At 46.6% G+C, this 21,312-nt stretch overlaps 1 protein-coding gene across 1 annotated transcript in view; it reads left to right on the forward strand.

The window, feature by feature from the left end:
• The first annotated feature begins 4,987 nt into the window (after window positions 1-4,987).
• STK3 (serine/threonine kinase 3) overlaps window positions 4,988-21,312 on the forward strand; it is a 219,325-nt gene continuing 203,000 nt past the window's right edge. Inside the window, exon 1 of the mRNA XM_049773897.1 lies at window positions 4,988-5,129. Coding sequence (XP_049629854.1) covers window positions 5,104-5,129 — 26 coding nt within the window. The 5' untranslated portion in view covers window positions 4,988-5,103. The remainder of the gene's footprint in view (window positions 5,130-21,312) is intronic.

The raw sequence follows: 21,312 nt of genomic DNA on the forward strand, positions 1-21,312 counted from the left end.
AAAAAAGTTATTTCCCAGGGTTCAATGAGGTGATGTAAGTTAGGTGTCAGTTTCTATTGGAGCCCTTGTGCACTGAAACTGAGAATACACCTAAGACTTCCTTTCTGGAATGACTCTTCTTCCTTCTTCAAACCTTCCCTGGGAACTCTAAGTGGCCTCACCTAACTGATTTACCCTCACTGGGGAAGTCACTAGCATGCTCCTAGAATCCCTTTCTCTGTCATCTGACAAAACCATAAACTCAGTGGCTGGGAGCCCAAGGGCAGAGAATGGTAGGAGAAAGATGGAGAGTGAGTCTGGGGGTGTCAGAGGAAATTCTGTACCTAAGTGTTCTCACTCCAGGGCTCTGGGATGCAAGGAATGAACAGGTCACAGGCAGTCCAAGTTTAACAGACTCACAGTTGGGTCGGTATAACAGTCAGTTATGCAGGATCAAAGAGATGGCTCCAGAGCTGGCATGGGGTTTGGGGAGACCCCATGTGAAAGGCCTTCTCCCTAACTTGGGTGCGCTGGGAGCCTTGATAGGCCCCCAGGCTTCCCCTCTTCTGCCCCCGGCCTCCAGGCCTTCTGGGGTGACAGCCCAGGTGGCCAGACAAGGTGGGTGTGGGGGGCCCCTCCTGGATGGGGTCCCAAGCTTTCCCCGCCCTTCCCTCAGCTCTAGGGTGGGAAGGGCACAGGGTGGAGGGTGGGCAGATCCTGGCTTCCAGCTCTCTCTCGATCCTCTCTTGAGCTGGAGGCTAGCTCTAGCCGGCAAGAGGGAGGGGGAGACCCCATGTGGAAGGTCTTCTCCCTAACTTGGGTGCGCTGGGAGCCTTGATAGGCCCCCAGCCTTCCCCTCTTCTGCCCCCAGCCTCCAGGCCTTCTGGGGTGGCAGCCCAGGCGGCCAGAAATGGTTGATCCTAACTTGGGGTGTGCTGAGATTTGCTCGGTTGCGCTGTTTGTCACTGGCAATTTCTGACCACTCTGCATGTATTAAGAGTATTATCTTTATGTTAAGTTTTGCATATCCAGAATGTCCATTTTGTATTCTGCCCTTTCCCACACCCCTACAAAGCTCATTTTTACTCCTTAACTCTCTCACCCCCCCAAATATCACTAACCCACATTACTCTTTTTAACTTTAGTACTGCACAATCCTAATCACACACCAAAGCCGTGCATTGTGTGTAACAACCCCAAACTGTTTCAAAAGACATAAAAAGGACATGCATTTCTTTAGAATATTTTGTGGTTTTTTTTCTGACAGCTAAAAGTCTTACTAAATATTCTCTTATACAGTGACGATTCTAACCACTTTTTATCTTCTCTTTATGAGCTGTTCAACAAGGAATTTTGGTGAAAGAGTCCCTCAGGTTAATGCTTATGATTGAACCATGTCGTGGGGATTGTTGGACTTGTTCTTACGGCTCCTATATGCGCCAATAACGCCACATGGCATTGCTCCTTTTTTTGCATAGGCACATTAAAATGGGAAAATACTATACATACAAATAAGATCTTATCTAATAGAGATTGGAACACACAACTCGTGTAGTGCAAAGGGACCTTACACCCTGAACATTGATTGACATAATGACCTGGCACAGACCTCAGAAGAAAGGGCATTTTCTATTCACCCCTGAACCAGTGAAGCCATCCATGAAACATCCAGGTTTGTCTATAACATCACCTGGAAGCAATCCTCTACCATGGAAGACCCTACCACTGCTCAGATATTGTCCTGCTCAAAAGAGACTTCCCTTAACACTGAGAAGACTTAACAACAACAACGACCTGCTTACAGGACAGGGCTCCCTGCATTGCCCTTTAATGGTGAGGTGAAATGAGAGGATGCTCCACATCCTGACTTCAATGTAGGATATGCAGATTCCAGGATCTTTAATACAGAAACATGATACCAACAACAGAGACTGTGTGAAAAGTGTGTTGGCACTACAGTCAATGTCTTGGATTGGACGACTTGCCTGGAGCCTAGAGCTGGTCTTATGCCAGGAAACTTCAGGGGTAGGGTCTCTTTGTATTTAGGCCAAGGTTATTCCTTTCCATGCCCCTCATATTTTGGTGGGCCTATGCAAACAACAATTGCCACTCTAACACCATTTTTACTGTGCTCCTTTGACTCTAATCCTTAAAAAAATACCACTTAAAATTTGAGGTTAACTTAAGTTAATATGCATGTACATGGAAATGTAAAAAATACTATGCCTCTAATGTTTAAGGAGTTATGTAAGTTTTATGGCTTTAGATTGCCTTGTGTGCTGTTAAGAAATATTATAATGTGTTACAATCTGGGAACTTGAGGGACAAAGTAATTGTACATGGATTCTGTTTTATTTATCTTAACATTCTTTGTCTGAAAGTTCAAAGTTAAGATATCAGCAAGGGGACTTCTTCTGAGAATTATGTTATGGGTGACTGTCCTTCTACTGTAACTTTACCTTGTCCTCTTTCTTTGCATCTTTGTTCTCATAATTAAAAAAAAAAAAAAAAGAGATGGCTCCAAGGGCTGAACTCTGCATGCAAGAATCAGCTTCTATTCTTGGCACTGCATGGTCCCTTGAACGCCCTAGGAAGGGACTCTGAGAACTGTCACAAAATGCCCCTGAGCATCAGTAATATTGCTCATTATGTACTCACCCCCCCAAGACCCCAAAACAAAAAATATAGTACTTTAATACTGTGACAGGACGAAGGAGAGAGCTCAAAAGGATGTAAACCATGTATGAGGCCCAGAGTTAGACCCCTGGCACTGCATGGTTCCTCTTAACACACTCACAGCATGCTTCCCTCCCCTCCCCAGTTAGCATTGTTAAGTGGAGCCTTTTGGCTTCTCTGTAGCAGTGTGGAGGGCTCACCTCTAAAGACAATGGTTGTGTTATGGTTCCTTTTAAGGCTGCACTCTCCTTTAAAACTTTCCTGTAAGGTGGAGATAATGGGAATTTAACTGGGAAAGCCTTCCTAAAAATTAAGGCTGATAGCTGAGAGCTTGTTTCATAGTATAAGATTTTAGCCAAGTTAAAAATATTGACCAATATCTTGAGGGCTGGTGAACTAGTAAGAAGGTAAGGTGCTTCTCTTCCATGTGCCTGACCTGAATTCAATTCCTGGCACCCCATATGGTCCCCAAGGACTACCAGGAGTGATCCTGAGCACAGAGCCAGGAGTAAGCAAGCCCTGAGAACAACTAAATGTGATCACAAAACAAAACAGCAGCAGCAGCAACAACAAAAACAACAATATTGTTAATATTTTAAGAAGTTGAAATAAATATCTCAAAAAAAGATTTTTCTGGTGAAATGTTAAGATGAAAACAGTCACAGAAGTGAAACTAGAGTGAAGAGTGAATAGAATAAAATAATTTCAAAGGTTCTTTCTAGCTTTAACATTTAAATTTTTAGTTTCTTCTTATCTTTTTACGTCTGAATTATATAGCCCATGGATCTTTATTAAATGCAAAAGACTATAAAACATAATAACCTCATGTTAACAGGTCTTGACTTTAGGTTTCTACAATGAATAATCTTAAATTTAAAGTCATTAAATTTAGGAGGACTTACACGGTTGGGAGATAAATAATGTAATTTATCATATAGCGAAAATTAAAATAATGTCAAATGAGGGATGACTCTTTAAAATCAATTTAATGTGGGTTAATATTCATAGAATTCTTTAGTTCGACATGATTTTCATAGTCTTTGTTTTAGTCTCCAAGAAAGCTCCACGACTCTACAGCTTGACCATTTCAAACAAAAACAAGCAAACGTATAACGTAACAGCTGTATATGGTCAGAAGAAAGGCATCTCTATATGGGCCTTAAGGTTAAGTCCTAGCCTGGGTAGGTGTCAAATAACAGCAGGGTCAGGACCTTGGGCACAGATGTGGAGGAGGAAGCGAACGACTTCCCTTGAGTCCTTTTCTGTGCAACACAATCTGTCATGTGTTTGTTTATCATGGCCCCCAAGGGAGCAGCCGGCAAGACCACCACTGAATGAATGTGGTGCACAGGGAGACAGTCATTATTTTCTTTGTAATTAGACGTAATTATTGTGAAATGTAGCTTAGGAGCTTGTCCACAGTCGAAATCAAACAAGAATTTCCAGAACTATGCCTGGGTCCTGTAGCAGCCAGTGTCATGTCAGAGTGTGTGTGTGTGTGTTGTGTGTGTGTGTGTGTGTGTGTGTGTGTGTGTGTGTCAAGAATTTCCAGAACTATGCCTGGGTCCTGTAGCAGCCAATGTCATGTCAGTGTGTGTGTGTGTGTGTGTGTGTGTGTGTGTGTGTGTGTGTGTGTGTGTGTGAGTGTGAGTGTGTGTGTGGAACCTAACCAATAATTATCCCCAGTGCTAGAGAGAGAAGCGGGGGCACACTTCAAAGGGCCGCATAAGATGTGTCCTTGGGAAATCCAGAAGGATGAGTCACGTCGCCCTTGGGGACAAAAGAGGAGAAGGCATGAGTGAGAGGCGCCATGAGCTGCAGGCCAGCTCGGAGAAACGTTCCTCAGCCTGGCTGGGCTGCAGGAGCTCAGGGCTCCAGTCTCCCTCTCGGACCTGTCAATCCCGGGGCCTCGGCCAGGCCAGCCCGGCCCTTCGCCCCGCCCCGCCCCGCCCGGTTCGGCCCCGCCCACTGGCCGAGCTAGCCCCGCCCACTATCGCAGGGCTGCGCAACCCGCTCGGGCTTTTCTCGGTTTGTGCCCCGCCCTACCACGCTTCAGACCCCGCCCACTTTACCAACGTCACCGCCCACTCCCTTCTCAGGCCCCGCCCACCGCCGCCGGGCCGCGACCTGCCAAGGTCTTTCCCGGCGTGTGCCCCGCCTCTCCCGCTAGGCCCCGCCCCTTCCACGACTAAGGCCCCGCCCACGCGTCCTCAGGCCCCGCCCTTCCGCTCCCGCTCGGCCACGCCCCCTGCGCGTCGACAGCCGGAGCCGGAGCGGAGCGGAGCGGAGCCGGAGGCGCACGGGACTGGAGCGGGCGGGATCCTCGGCCGCGGTGCGGGCGATCGGGCCGAGTTCCTGGAAGTTTCCTGCCTCGCGGCCCGCGCCCGGCTCCGAGCGTCGCTGCCCAGGCTCTCGCCGCCCCGCGGGGCCCCCTTCGCCCCCGCCGACATGGAGCAGCCGCCGGCGCCCAAGAGGTAAACTAGGACCCCGCTAGGCCGGGCGGGACGGGGCCTTGCGCCCGGGGCGCCCGGGGCGGGAGGCGGGCGGGTCGGGGCTCGGGCTGGGGGGCCCTTGGGGGGCCGCCGCTGGGCCTGGCCGTGCTGGAGCCCCCGGGAAGCTGGGCCGGACGCTCCTCCTGCCCTCGATCCCGCTTCCCACCGGGAGGGGCCTGGGGTCCCCACTGACAGGTGCGCCCTCTCCCCTCCCTCCTCTCCTCCCAGGCCCCTCAGCACTTGTGGGGCGCGGGCGGGGGGCAAGGGAGGACCCGCCCCTGCCCCTGCCTTGACTTCTTCTGCTCTAACTCAGAGCAAATAAAAACAACGCGCTTCCGTCTTCACTTGGGCTGGCTGGACCCTGGGAGCTGGGGCCCACTGCTGCCAGCCAGAAGCATCCACCTCGCATGGCAGCTCTTGGCCTGTGTGCCTTTTGGGGTCTCCCCTTCCAGGCCACCCACTCACTCACTCACTCACTCACTCCTTTTGGGGTCTCCCCCTTCCAGGCCACTCACTCACTCACTCACTCCCTCACTCCCTCACTCCCTCACCAGACCACTCGCATGGCAGGTCTTGGCCCGTGTGCCTTTTGGGGTCTCCCCTACCAGGCCACCCACCCACTCACTCACTCACTCACTCACTCACTCACTCACTCACTCACTCCTTTTGGGGTCTTCCCCTTCCAGGCCACCCACCCACTCACTCACTCACTCACTCACTCAATCACTCACTCCCTCACTCCCTCACTCCCTCCCTCACCAGACCACTGATGCTAGAAGGGAGGGTAACCTCAAGACACCCCCCAAATAATTGCTGCTGCACGCTCTCAGGGTCTCACAGGCCCGCACCCCCACTCCACCCCCAAAGGGTGCTCAGAACTAGGAGCAGGGAACCAACCAGGCAGGTGGTAACCAGGAGTCAGGCAGTGAATTGTGGGGCAGGTGGCCTGGAAACCATCTGTTGAGGTGGAATAAAAGAAGCGCGTGGAGAGGGGTTCCAAAGGAGACCTGCTAGCAGACAGAGCCACCCAGAGATTCCTTTCTTCCTTAACAGGGCACCTGAGTTCAGTGCTTTTGGAGGCACATGGGAAACATGACCCCCCACTTTTCCAGTTTGGGGAGCAGTGAGTTATGAGGGGTCTCTGAGACCATCTGGGTCAGCCATGAAGGCAAGAAGCCTTTGGTTCTCCATTGATTCTGGACCTCAGTCGCTGTCTCCTTTGTGCCAGTGGTTCTCGTGGTAAGGGACCCCAAGTTGTAGGGAAAGGGGTGCCTCCGTCACAACTCTTGAGCATGGAGACTTTCACTATGGAAACAGTGCCTTTCAGAGTTATCTTTAGTCTCTTCAGAGATATATTGATTCAAGGACAGCACTTTTTGTTTTGTTTTTTAATTTTTGGGCTTTTTGGTGCTTAGGGCTTTACTCCTGGCCCTATGAGCTGGGACCACTCCTGTCAATGCTCAGGGGACCAACCATATGGGATGCCGGGGACTGAACCTGAGTCGGCTGTATGTCAAGCAAGTGCCATTCCTCTTGCACTATCTCTCGCATATGAGAATATCATAAAAAGCTCTCAATTTTTTGTCTTCTTGGCCCTTACTCCGTGGTGCTGAGGGGCTACTCGAAGTTCTGGGTTTGCTCCTGGGGGTCCCACGAGGTATTGGCCATTGAACCTGGGTATCCCACATGCAAAGCTTATGCTTAGCCTTTTGTACCCTTACTCTCTCTGAGCAAGTGGAAGGTCACAGTTCCAGGAATTGCCTTTTTATTTTTCAGAATATCATTGAATTCTCCTAGCAACTCTGTTGCATGTGGGCTGGAGTAGAGGCAGAGTTTGCTGATGGGAAGACAGTCCTGGGTTTTTGCATCACCCTTATTGACCCTTAGGGCCATCTAATACTGAAAGCCAGCTACTTGCCTGGACGTACTGTTGTGCATCATGCTGCTTGCCTGAGACTTAGCATGTACATCTCTTTCTCTGATTGCCCCAAGACAGAAGGTCTTGGCTCTGCAACTTCTTCTTGCTGGGACTAAGTACACTTTCTTCAGCTATAAAGTGGGTTGAGGGAGGCTGTGTTCTGTGATAGGGTCAGGGTTGTCCTTCTGTAGGAGCTCAGTTCAGCTCACAGACATGGTCCAGAGGAAGAGAACTGCATGTTGTGGCTGTCCTCTCTGTGGTCCCATGGCGGTCACATTGTACCTGCTTTTCTCTGCAGCAGTGTGGCCACCTGGATCATGGCCACCTGGGTCATGTCCCAAGTGGCACTGCCCTGAGCTTCCGAATCACACATTTGCACTTAGGTAGCTGATGCACACAGCTGTGATATGGTGCTGCTGCTCGACTGATGTGGCCCCTTTTCTCTCTCTCTCTGTTGTTGTCACGGTGATGTGGCCATGGTGTCCACTACTCTTAGCTGCATTGTAATTGAGTCACACTTGGTCGAGGAGTTGCATGCACTGGATGTCACCTTTGGTTAAGATATATCTATGTCCCCCACTTAGGTTATGGTTCGAAAGATGAGAGTCCGTGTGGCACTCCCTAAAGGTAGAGTGATGGCAGGGATTGAACCTGTAGCCCCATGTGCAGCACTGACATCTCAAAGCCATCTGCCCCGCCCTTAGCAGTGGTATTATTCTTAGCAGACTCATTCTTTTATTGCTGTTGTTTGTTTGTTTTAGGGCCATACGTGGTGATGCTCAGCACTTATACTTTCCTCTGCATTGAGCAGTCACTCCTGGTGGTGATTGGGGAACCTTATGGAATGTGGGGGTCAAACCCAGGTTTGCTGTGTGCAAGGCCAGCACGCTGTCCACTGTGTTATCACTCCAGCCCCAGCAGACTCTTCTGCTAGTGGCCCACTGTCACTTTGTTGCTCAGCCATGTCCCATCAGGATGTATGCATGTATCTCTCCCTCTTCATTCTCGGGACTGTGACTTCCCATGATTTATAGCCCTGTTCCAGATTGGTTTTCACTTTGGGGACTGGGTCGGAGTTAGTACAGCCATTAGGGCACAGGCAAAGCATGTACCAAACATGGGTTCTATTCGTAGCACCACAGATTCCCAGAGCATCTCTGGTGCAACCCTGGAGACTCCCCATATCACCACAGCATGTCAGCAGCTTCGTGCCTCAGGTCCTTGCATTGAAACCCTGGCCTGGTTTTGCCTAGAATTATTATGAGCCTCCTCACCCCCTCAGGCCTCCTGAGCACTCCTTATTGTTTGGGCCACAGAAACCTTTTCACAGCAGAAGCACTGTGCTGCATTGGTCCAGTTTTGGCCCTTCTGCTTGCTGCCGGGACACCTTCCCCCATCCTACAGAACTGGTGGTGAGAGTTCTTGCTAGGCAAAACCCCTGATTCACTTGCTAAGCCATTTCTTCAGCTAGGCTGCTCCTTACAAAAAGGGTTTGTTTGTTTGTTTGTTTGTTTGTTTATTTATTTATTTATTTATTTATTGTTTTTATAGGGACATTAGTCTTAGAACCAAAGTGCTCAGCACTTTATCTTCAGATTCTGTTACTGTCCCAGAAGAAAGTATCCTCACAAAGCTTCCCTGTTTTTTTTGTTTGTTTGTTGTTTAGTTTTCAGGCCATACCCGTTGTTGCTTAGGGCTTACTTCTGGCTCTGTGCCTGGTGTTATTCAGGGGGCCATGCTAAGTACCGGGGATTGAACACAGACCAGTTACGTGCAAGGCAAGTGCCCTACCTGCTGTTCTTTTCTCTACCCCCTCTTCCTTGTTTTTTTGTTTAGGTCTAAGCTGTGGTTGTTGGCAATCTGGGTTTGCTGGGGATCAAACCCGGGGATTTATGCAAGTTTGGCTCTTTACCACTGAGCATTTTCCCAAGTTCTGGTGCTCCCTATATCATTCGTCATTCATGATTTTGCCTTTAGGGAGGTTTGTGCTACTTTATTTGTAGTTATATATATATATATATTTTATCTTTCACTGCTTCAGAAGTATCTTGTTTGAGAAATAATAAGTGAATCACAAGGTAGAAGACTGAATTAACACACATGAATGAATGAGTCCTGTTTGAATCTAAATTTTTTTTTCCTGTACTCACAATACGGTGCCATTTGAATACATACCATCTTCATACCCCCTGTTTTTTTAAATTGTATTTTGGCTCACACCTGTTGATGCCCAGGGGTTATTCCTGGCTTTGCACTCAGGAATCACTCCTGGACGGTTCAGGAGACCACATGAGATGCTGGAGATTGAACCTGGGTCAGATGCGTGCAAGGCAAGTGTCCTATCCACAGTGCTATCACTTCAGTCTCCATACCCATTTTTTAAGTGCCAAATTTTATTTTTTCCTCTTGAGGATTTGGAGCTATACCCAGCAATACTCAGGGCTTGCTTCTGGCTCTGTGCTCACATGTTACTCCTGGTAAGGTTCAGCGGACCATATATGGTGCTGGGATTTGAACCTAGCTCGAGCTCATGCACAACAATCCTTTTACTTGCTGTACTAGCTTTCCAGCCCCTGAGGACAAACTTTTGGACTTCCAAAACAGAACAGGGGCCCATTCAGCAACTCTGTGCATCATTGCTCTGCCTTAGGAGCCAGATATTGTCAATCCCAGTGGCTGATCTATGTTTCTTACTTCTCCGTGACAATCCCCTTCCATTTCCCACAGACATGTCACTGCCCTGACTTGGTACTTGTCATTCACTGTGTACTTTCTACTTTGAGTGCCACTCTCCTTTATGGGGTAGTCTTAGGCCAGTGTTATTACTGACTGTACTTTGCTTCTCAGGGCACTTCTTCTGTCCCCCGGGTAGGGGAGATAACTACTGTGTCCCTAGCTCTGAAAATCATTACCGTGAGCCAAGGCTGCCCCAAAGATCCCGCCTTCCCCTGATGAGGTGGATGTTCAACAGGATCAGTGGATATGGTCCCCCATACCACTGCCATGGGGTCCCGGATGCCTCTTAGGGTCCTACCTTTCCCAGCAACTTGTGTCAGGTCTCCAGAAAGTCTTGCCAGGATGCGAGTCCTATGAGATAGTTATTCACTACTGGCACCTTGGAGTGTTGCATTAGCAAGATCCTTTGTAGGGCAGCTACTAGTAGGGAAGAAGAATGACCACAGAGTGGTCAGATTTGAGAAGTCGGAAAGGAAATGACCCAGACACGGGCTATGGGTAGCTGTTATTACTTCTATTTTTGGTCCTGATGTCTTTCACTGATCATAACCCTTCTAATTATTTATTCGATCCCACAAATGCATTGGAACTTGCAGTGTAAAAAAGCACTGTAGCCTGTGTCTTATTGACAGGAAATGGATCTCCTTTTCAAAGTTCTGCTGAGGTTGACAGGTTCTTTCAGAATCACATTGCCAAAGACTGAGAGTCTGGAGATGGTTACATCTAGATAGACATTAGAGATACCCTTTAGGCTTCTAGAAAGGGAAGCAGGGAAAGGGAGAGAAGAAGCTATTAATTAGAAGCTGCTATATTTTAAACATTTTCTTTTTGTTTTGTTTGTTTGTGGGTTGTATACAGATGTCTTTAGGGCTTACCCCTAGCTCTGTACTCAGGGATTACTCCTGATGTTGCTTGGGGGACCCTATAGGATGTCAGGGATTGAACCTGGGCTGGCTATATGTAGGGCAAGTACCCTACCTGCTGTACTTCCTGCCCAGCACACTCTCTGTCATGGTAGAAGTATGGAAATGCAGCTCCTGTGCTATCTCTGGCAAAGTTTGTAAAGGGAAAGATAGCCAGGGAGGAGGAACTAATGTAGAATGTAGTGTAGCCAGTGTAGAATGAGCCTGGGCCCTGGAAACATCCAGATATAGTTGGGAAGGTTGCAGCTTCTCTTGGTACTCTCTACTGTCTGATGGGACATTTGTCTTTTCCATGTTCATGTGACTTTGCTTGAATTCTTTACATTAGATTGATTCTAACTTCTAGACAGTTTTTAGCTCTTATAACCAAGATTTTCACACTTAAAATGACTTATCACAATAATTTATTTACCTGGCCTTAAATTCAGTGAAGGAACATAACATAGGAAAACAGACATGTTTGAGTGTGAAATAAGCCCCTTGATGCCATGAACATTAAGGTACAAATTCCTTTAGTTTGTGAAAAGGGATAAATGAATGCAGTGGTCTTGGAACATGGTAAAAAAAAAAAGTGAGGATTATAGAAAGTTGTTAACATTAATGAGAATGATATGTTAGTGTGTGGGTTTGGAATTAGTCTATTGAATTTATACAATTTCAGACATGAAGATAGGTGATTGAGTCTTTTTCTTCTTGTTTGTTTGAATTTGATTTTGGCAATGCTCAGGGGCTATTCCTGGGTCAGCAGTACTAGGAATGGAACCTAGACCTCCTACATATACAACATGTGCTGATTGGTGAACTTTTGTCCCGTAGATGAACATCTTGTATTGGAGGGAAGCGGGAGTACTAGGGACAGTCAAGATTCTCGACCATCTCTGTGGTCATACTGTTCCTCACTCCCATCTGCACTTCCCTCCCCTGTTTTCTTCTGAGACAGTCTTCCTTTTCTTCATTGACTGATTAATATCCGTGGCAGAATAGCCTGGGTCAGTCTTGAGCTCATGCATTTTCACATTTATTTTTGCACTCAGTAATTATGATTAACTGCCACCCACATACCAGATGCAGGCATTGGTGGGTAGAGCAGCCAGGTAATCTTTCTGCCCTCACAGGATACGTACCAAGGTTGAGGCTAGGTTCTGCAGGGGCAAAGCAGCACATTTCTTGAACGGACAGATTGACCTGTGTTTCTTACTGGTCAGGATAGTTCTCGAGGATTCTCTTGGGCAGTGGCATGGATCTGATGATCAGGGCAGGCGTGCTTCAGGCGGAGGGGAAAAGCTCCAAGAAGGGCTGGCTATGGGGCAAGTTGTGGGTGTGGGAGGAAGTGAAATGAGGTCCTCGTGGCAGGCTGAGCTCAATTTCTGGCCAGGGAGTCAGCGATGCAGGCCAGGGAAAGAATGTGCGTCAGGAAAAGTGGGCTATCATTAGAGGGGTCCAGGAAATTTGTGTCTGAAAAAAGCTCTTTCTGGTTGTTTTGGGTCCAGCAGATAGCTCAGGGCTAAGAGCCAGAGCCTTGGAATCATACTTGGAGGCAGTTTCAATGGTTTTGGGCTAGAGAAGGGCATGGGTGTGGGGCTGGAGTTTGGCTGGATTTGGCAGGCCGGATTAGGGTTTGCTTTGCAGTGAGATAGACTACTTACAGAGCCAGGTAAGACTCACCCTTTGACTAGATGTGGGAAAGAGGAGGAAAGGATGAGTCTTGGTGCGGAGGATCTGCCTTTGAGCCCTGTGGGGGTTGAGAGGGACTTATTTGGATGTCTTGAGTCTCAGTTCAATTCCCATGCTCCCATAACTCCAAGAGCTGGAGCACAGGCTTTGCATGTGTGAGCTCTCAGGGAAGAATTCCTGGTTCCTTGGAAAGTGAATTGAATTGATGGGAAATGTGAGGTGAGTTGGCTCCACTTTATGAGGGAAGAAGTGGTGAGTCCCAATGTGGCTCCAGCCTGTGGCAAGTGCAGAGTGGGAAACACTCTTGGCGTGGTGTAGATACAGCATGGGATCCTGGTAACTTGCTTAGGAAGAAATCATGTTTTTGGTTTGCTTTGGTTATGAGGTCATACCTAGTGTATCCTCAGGGCCTACTCCTGGCACTGCTCAGGGAACCCTGACATGCCAGGGATGAAACCCAGGCCTCCCACTTGTATCTCAACCCATTGAACTGTCTCCCTGGCCCCCCAGATAAATCTGCTTATTCAAAGCAAAACATAAGGGTAAGTGTATGGCTTGGTGTATCTATAGAAGCCTTTGTATCATGTGTCAGGTTAAGAACTTGAACCTTTTCTCATTGTTCCTGGATCCCTTCTTTGAGTCTGTCCCATCACACTCCTCCTTGTACCTCAGCCGACTCTCAGTCTCCATCGCCCATCTTAGAATGCTGAATGTGTGCTGCTGGAGGTCATCACAGAGTAGTGAAGATTGAACCTGATTTTGACATGAGCTTTCACTTGGAGTCAGCAGGCCCTTCTCTGCCCTTTTCCTTTTCCTTTTCTGGGATAAGAACCAAACGGGTTGTGGGAACTGTAATTCCCCATTGGCCTGCCTGTGGCTGCCCACCCATGATTGGGTTTCTTTGTTCTCTGTTTCCTGCAGGCAGGCAAGGCTAAGCCCTTCTTAGGTCTGTTCCCAGACCCATCCATATCTAGAACCATCCAGTGCTCCAAGAAGCCCTGGTTTCTGTTTCATTTGTTTATTTTTGGTGAGAGGAACTCCCTAGTGGTACTGGGGTGAGTCTGGGGCCACTCCTTGTGATGCTTATACAACTGGGCCAGTGGTCCAGTGCGAGGATGCGGGGCTTTGAGCCCTGAAGTTCTGGGATTGCCTGGACTACCCTAGGGGTACTTAGGGGCCTCCAGGGCTGCATCTGGTGATGCTCAGGGGATTGTGTGGTGCCAGGGATTGAGCTGGTTGACTGCATGCAATGCAGGTGATTTAACCTCTAAACCTTCTCTGGCCTCACTTATAGTTTTCTGTAGATATATTTTCTTCATTAATTGGCAATGGTTTCTGCTTTCAAAGGCTGGCAGAGTCTTTAGGAATGTGGTAGACGATGTTGGCATGAATGTGGTAGACTGGTGAGGTGAATGTGGTAGATGGTGCAGGGGTGAATATGGTAAATTGTGCCAGCATTTAGTGCATCCTTCCCCTAGCCTCTCCCCTACTGTCCATAAGGTTTCTGACTTACAACCTAAGTGGGACTTTTGGGCAGATACTGCAGATGTGACTCTCAGATGCCATTTGTCTTTTGCGTCCTTCCTGTACGAGACTGATCCAGGTTTGATCCCTGGCACTGCTTATGGTTCCCCAAACATTGCCAGGAGTGATCCTTGAGCACAGAGCCAGGAGGAAGCCCTATGCACCATTGGGTGTGACTCCTAAATAAAAAGAAAGCTAATATATACCATTTGACTACACTGGTTCCCTGCCAGATCAAAAGAGACCTTTAAGGCGCACCATCATCAAAAAATAAATAAATAAAATAAATAAATAAATAAATAAATAAAGGCTTCTTGGGGCTGGAAAGAGAGCACAGGGTCAAGGTACTTGCTTTGCATGCATTGGATCTGGGTTCAATCTATTATACCACATATGGTCTCCTAGTCCTCTCAAGAGTGACACCTGAGCACAGAGCCACTTGTAAGCCCTGAGCACCACTGGGTGTGACCCCTTTACACAGACCTAATTCCACAAATTTCCAGAGTTAAAAGTCTAGGAGCCAGGGATATATTCAGTGGGAGGGTATTTGATTATGAGGCCTCAGGTCTGATCCCCTGAGGAAAATAAACTATTGTTTTGGAGCATCACTTAGTTTTGAAATGCAGTGTCATTACCAAAGTGAGTTGGAGTTTCAGACGGTATTTATACCTGTTCAGGAATTGACACCATGGTCAAAAGAATCCATGGAGGTAAAATAATTCTAGTTTTTAAAAGGAAAAATTCTTTTTAAGGAACATGAACATTGGGTACTATTTCTCAGTCTTCCTGCTTTAACATATGTTCAAAGAACCCCAGAGAAGGAAATCCTGAGAAGCAGCTTATGCAGTGACCCGCTGAATGGTCAGGCCTGGGGGTGCCCTCCTGTGCTCATAGCAGACCTAACCCCCTCCCCCCATACATACACACAACCCTCTCTTCTCAGGACTCCCCTGGTCCGCCTCTGCAGAGCCGCAGGAGGCTGAGTGCCATGTTGATAGGATTGGGCTAGCACCACTATTCTGTAGGGAACTAGAGTCAGGAACTGGGTGGGTTAGAGACTTGTAATTTACCATCCACATTTGAAATGTAGAAAAAGAAGTGAAGTAGGAAAGCAGATGAGTAAGTAAATCCAGTTGTTTAAAATTAACTTTATTTGAACACTGTCTTGGTTACAAGGTTGTTCATAATACAGTTGAGCTTTTTTTTTTTTCACAGTTACAAAGTTGTTCATGATTTTAATCATACAATATCCAACACCCTTCACCAGGGCACATTTCTCGCCACCAATGTTCCCAATTTTCTATCCCCCTTTTCCCTGCCCTGTTCCCTGACTGCCTCTGGGGCAGACATTTTCTTCTCTCTCTCTCCCTCTCTTCCCCTACTTTTTTTCCCTTTTACACGCTGCGATTTGCCATATTGTTTCTGAAGGGGTTTGTGCCTATTACTTTGCCTCCTCTCAGCACCCAGTTCTTGTCCAAAGTGATCAGTTCCAACTATCATTGTCATATTTATCCTTTCTCTGCCTTAATTGCACTCCTGGCCCATTGTGGTGAGTTTCCTACCATGGACTAGTCCTCCCGGCCTCTCTATTGTCTCTGGATAGAAAATCTAGTTTTTAAGTGTAGCTCATCATACCTCTGGCACAAATCATTGTGGAATTTTCATTTTTGGTGTTTTTTGGGGGCCACTCCCGGTGACACTCAGGAGTTACTACTGGCTATGTGCTCAGAAATTGCTCCTGGCTTGGGGACCATATGGGACACGGGAGGATCAAACAGCTGAATATAGGTCAATCTTGGCACAGTTCATAAATAAGTAACCAGTTTCAATTTTAATCAGTTAAAGATTCTATTCCCTTTTATTAGTTCTCACATCTAGATATGGCTATTGAATATTTTTAAATATTTATAATGAATTGTATTGAAAAGTATGATCCGGTGCCTCATTTCTTATAAAGAATAAATATTTTTTTCATTAGGCCCATGAAAAGGTTGGAACATTTTAAACTGGCTGTTTATATCGTTGGTATTTTCTGGATTTTTGTCTTTAAAAAAATTAGTGAAGGAAGTGACTGTGGTAACATGTTTCTAGGATCAAGGAAAACAATGCAGTGTTTGTTGACCATGTATAGGCTTCATACAAGGAATTCAGAGGAATCATCACTTTCAAGTTGATTGGTAAAAACATTCTTTTTAACTGTGCTCAGGGCTTTCTCTTGGATCTGTGCTCAGGGATCACACCTGGTAGGGTTCTGAGAACCAAATGTGGTGTCTGGGTTTGAACCCCAGATTGACTGTATGCAAGTCAGTCTACCCACTGTATGATCTCTTTGACCCATAGTGAAAATATAATTCAAAAATAAAAATGAAACATTCTAAGGGTGCAGGACAGAGAAATTCTGATTTTTCCCCTCTATAGCTTTTTGCCAGGAAGTGATAAGTTTAGAAGACTTTTGGGCAAAGAGCCCACCCTGAGAGGAAACAGTATGATAAGTGGAAAAACAAGGCTTTCATTGAGTTTTTCTTTTTTTTTTTTTTTTTTTTTTTGGGGGGGGGGAGCCACACCCAGTGACGCTCAGGGGTTACTCCTGGCTATGTGCTCAGAAATTGCTCCTGGCTTGGGGACCATATGGGATGCCAGGGGATCTAACCGCCCTCTGTCCTAGGCTAATGTACAAGGCAGACTCCTTATGCCCTGAGCCACTGCTGTGGCCCACTTTCATCGAGTTTTTTTTTTTTTTTTTTGGTTTTTGGGCCACACCCAGCAGTGCTCAGGGGTTATTCCTGGCTGTCTGCTCAGAAATAGCTCCTGGCAGGCACCGGGGACCATATGGGACACCGGGATTCCAACCAACCACCTTTGGTCCTGGATCGGCTGCTTGCAAGGCAAACGCCGCTGTGCTATCTCTCCGGGCCCTTTCATTGAGTTTTTAAGTCTTCTACCTAATGCAGAACATCTATTTTCTTAGGTGTTCAGCTCATTTTTAAAATTACTTTTTCAGCTCATTTTAATATCAACAATGAACTAATCTTTACCAAAAATTAGTTTTATAATAAGGTCATCAGTCTTCATCTATCTTATTATTAAAATTTTGATAATATTGGTTGTAGTGATGAGCAAGTCACTTAGCAACTACCATAGGCTTTTGTCTGGGGTGTTTTTGTTGGGGGGGATGTTTTTTTTTTTTTTTTTTAGCACATTACTCTGGGGACAATCCTTGTGTCACTCAGGAAACCATGAAGTGTGGGGCATTGAACCCTGGTCTCCTGTGAGTACTCATCCATTGGGACTCTCTCTCCCTCTCTCTCTCTCTCTCTCTTTCTTTTTCTCTCTTTCTCTTCCCCCCGCCCCAAGTTATTAGCTTTCTAAGTTTCCACATGCTCACTGACTTATAGAGCAGAGGTAAAAATAACTATCTCCAGGGTTGGAGAGATAGCACAGCGAGGAGGGCAATTGTCTCACATACAGCCAACGAAGGGTTCGATCCCTAGCATCCCATATGGTTTCCCGAGCCTGCCAGGGACAAGAGGATCATTATGCCAGGAGTTATCCTCAGTCCTGAGCACCAGAGTTTATGGCACAAAAACAAACTAAAAACTATCTTTACTTGACACTAAGGTTCTTGCGTTGTACCAGTATGGCCTTGGTTTGATTTAGGCACAACATATGGTCCTGAACATTGCCTGGTGATCAGCGCCAGGAATAAGCTGAGTACCACCTGGTGTGACCCAAAAATAAAAACAGAAATGGCTTACTCTTCCCTTTGGGCTATGTGAAGATCAAAGCATCAGTGATTGTCAAACTTTTGTCTATAAAGTTTCCAAAGTGTTTAAAAATGTGTCTGGCATTGTGAATATCTTTTGAAGAAACACCTCACTTTCTAGTGGGATCAAAAGGGCAAATTTCACTCCGATGCATATCTTGTAGTTGCTTAAAATAATTGGAACTCTGTAGAGGTTGGATGGAGAATACAGCAGGCAGGGAGCTTCCTGTACATGGGCTGGCTGACTTGGATTCAAACCCCCGTACTGTTCTCTGAGCCTGCCAGAAGTGATCCGTGAGTGCAGAGCCAAGAGTCAGACCTGAGCACCTCTAGGTGTGGCCCCCAAATAAAAACAAATAAAAATAGTTTTAGAGTTAAAAAACTTACCAAATACTTAAAGAAATGCTTGATCTTACAAAGGCAGAAAGAACAAACAGTCTTCAAATTTTATTGATTCGAGATAAAATGTACTTCTTGGGTTGAAGTAAAAAATACTCATTTTTGCGGATCCAAAATCAGTTTCATCATTGTATATTTTAGAAAATGTCTATTACTTAAGTCATAGTTTGGGGACTTTTTGACATTGTTGAACAATGGTGTGTTGATGGATGAACCACACATATGCTTTTGAACATGTAGGATCTTTCTAACAATATTTTGGATGAAACTTGCAGGGCCAAAGACCAGAGTGTATTTTTAAATGGGACATCATTTATAAAATGAAGCCAAATGCCTAGCACATAGCAACAATAACAGGGAAGACTCAGCCGTTGCCACGAGTAACAGAGTAACAAACAGTGTTTCAGCCATCGGGAAATCTGCTGGAAGAGAAAAGGAGCCAGCGCTGGAATCAGGTGCTTTTGGGAGAAGAAACCTTCATTTTTTTCATTTTCCCCTACAGAGTTGGAAACATTTCCTCTTCTGCTAAATATTTACCCTGAGTATGTGCCATGATGAGGTCCATGATCAGTTTGTCCAGAAACCAAATACACCCACCTCACTTCATAGTCACCCTCCCCAAACTACACAGCAGATCAGAAATATACAATTTTCTTTTTTTGGGAGGGCAAACCTGATAGAACTCTGGAGTTATTCCTGGCTCTGTGCTCAGAAATCATTCCTGGCAGGCTCCTGGGGACCATCTAGGATGCCAGGGCTTGAGCCTGAGTCTGCCGCATGCAAGGCAAATGCTTCCCCACTGTGCTATTGCTCAGGCCCCACGAATATAATTTATTTTTCCTCAAGAAGTTTTTTAGCCTAAGCCAGCAACCCGAATGAAAAATGGCCAAAAGACTCTAATAGAGGCTTTTTCAAAGAGAGAGAATGGAACAAAAGCACATAGGAAGGTAGATGTTGTATATCACTAGTCATCAGGGAAATGTAAACAAAGCCGCAACCAGATACAACTTGACTGGCCTCAGGAGTATGCAGTTGTACATGGATACACCTGTGCAGACCCCCAGAGGAATGTGTGTAGTTGCTGGAATTTCGGTGGATGAGAAGGTGAAATGGTACAGTGAAGACTTTGGGCCTCAGCGTAGACCGTTTCTGAGCAAAGGGAGAGGAGGGACTGCTGATACTTGTCACAAGTCTTACTCATGGGCGTCCTCTGCAAGTGCTCAACAAGGGAAGCAATCCAACGAGATGAACAAAATTGGTTCACTGTTCAGCGTTGATAGTGAGGGAACTAGAATTGGGATCTGTGCTACCCCTGGGATGAATCTGGAAGTGATGGTGAAAGAAAGAAGCCAAAGGACACATGCTCAATGATCACACTGACACGCTTCGTCATGGCTTCGTTGGACCAGGTAGCTTCCTGGGGAAGGAAACAGGCAGGTGCTGGCCCAGGAGCCAATGAGTAGAAGGAAGGTTTGGGCTGTGGAGAGGTTGATGGAGAGGGTCACACAAGTGGGACAGTGCCAGTGTGCCTCATTGTATCCTGGGGAGTAGTCAAGCTCTCTGCATGCTACTTTCTTGGGGCTCTGTGTCTCTCAGAAGAGATGGGCTTAGCAGAAGTCACTGGGTCTGCCAGCTTGCATGTTGCCTGAGCTGGAAATGGGAAGGAAGGTGGAGGACTCTGGTCTCTGTGACCCGGCTGCTGCTTCCACATGAGTGGGAGATGCATCCTGGTTTTATTTGGAGTGGGGAAGCACACAGGATCCAGGGGGATTTGGGCCACACTATGCTGTGCTTGGGTCTTATTTCTGGCTCAGTACCTACGGATAACTCCTGATAGGGCATGGGGCATCATTTTGGGTGCTGGGGAATGGAACCCTGGTTAGCACATGTGAGGCTGTGCAATTTCTCTGAGTCTTATTCGCATCCTGGTGGGTGACTTTGGAGGAAGCCATTGCTGCTGAATCAGCCTGAGGTTCCTCCCTAATTTCTCCTGGCCCTATTTGGTCTATATTTAGCTCTCCCTCTCTCTTTTCCTGTTTTGTCAGTGTGGAGAATTGAACTTAGGGCCTCACTCTTGCAAGCCAGCTGTTCTACCTGTGAGCCACAGTCTAACTCCTTATAGGCAACTTTGCTTCTGTTGGTTTTTTGGTGACCGCCTTGACTTTGCAGAGCTGGTGGAAATTTTATAGCTGTTGGAAAAGCTACCGTGGACGATCACTGTAAACTTTATTCAATATTGTTCCTGTTGATTATTTTTGCCCCTAGCTCAGAAAGAGAAAATTTTACTCTCTTCCCTGCTAGTTTCTGTCTGACTTTTGAGCGTGACCATTTTTATACCTGTTATGACTTCTGTAAGCCCATTTTTGTTCCCTGTTCCTAACTTGGAGATTTCTGTTCCTCAGACTTCATTCTGGCTCAGGCAGCCTGTGTCTGATGATATGCTGTCAGAAGTCAGGTGGTGGATCCTCACCCAGAAACCAAATACCTCTGCTTTTAATTGTGGATCTCTCGTTCTCGAAGTTTTCTCCTCAAGAGCTTGTTGACTCTCCTTTGGCTAGCTTACCGGATCTTCTTCCACTCAGAATAGTGCATTTTATGCTTTCCGTCATCCTCCTCTTCTTTAACATTTTCTTTAATATATTTCTTTTCCTTTCTATATTTCTCTTATGATTTCACCCTTTGGTCAGAGTGACACACCTCTGAGGTGTGGAATCTTTGTATTTAGTGTTTCCAACCTCCCAAAGGACATGTGGCTGATTTGCTTGTCTTGAAACCTGTCTGTTCTGGATGCACCTTTCTCTTCTGCCACATTCTGCTCAACCTTTCCCTTCTGCCAGCTTCTGCTTAGTGGTGCTGCCACAGGTTCTAATCCTACTCCCCTCAATTGGGGGCCCCTACTCTCTTCTTGCTGTCTGTATTACTGCTTTGCACCCCAAGTAAGGGAGGTAGCTGATGCATTTAGAGGAGGATTTTACCCAGGAAATACATAGGAAGCTGGCCGGGAAGGGGAAGGTGTTGATGGTATTCTGTCTGTGCCTTTTGTCTCTAACCCTGGGGGACCAGCAGCTCAGGGTCACTGCAGCAGGGACTGGAGTGCCAGGGATCTTTGTCACAGTTGTTCACTTAGCATTTGTACTTTTTTGAACTCTAGGGTAAATTGAGTCACTTTGTAACTCTGAGATTTGGGGCATCCTTCGGCTGTTATAATCAGCGCCCTTGAGTGGATGC

This window comes from Suncus etruscus, chromosome 5 (genome assembly GCF_024139225.1).
Source record: "Suncus etruscus isolate mSunEtr1 chromosome 5, mSunEtr1.pri.cur, whole genome shotgun sequence".
Taxonomy (NCBI): Eukaryota; Metazoa; Chordata; class Mammalia; order Eulipotyphla; family Soricidae; genus Suncus; species Suncus etruscus.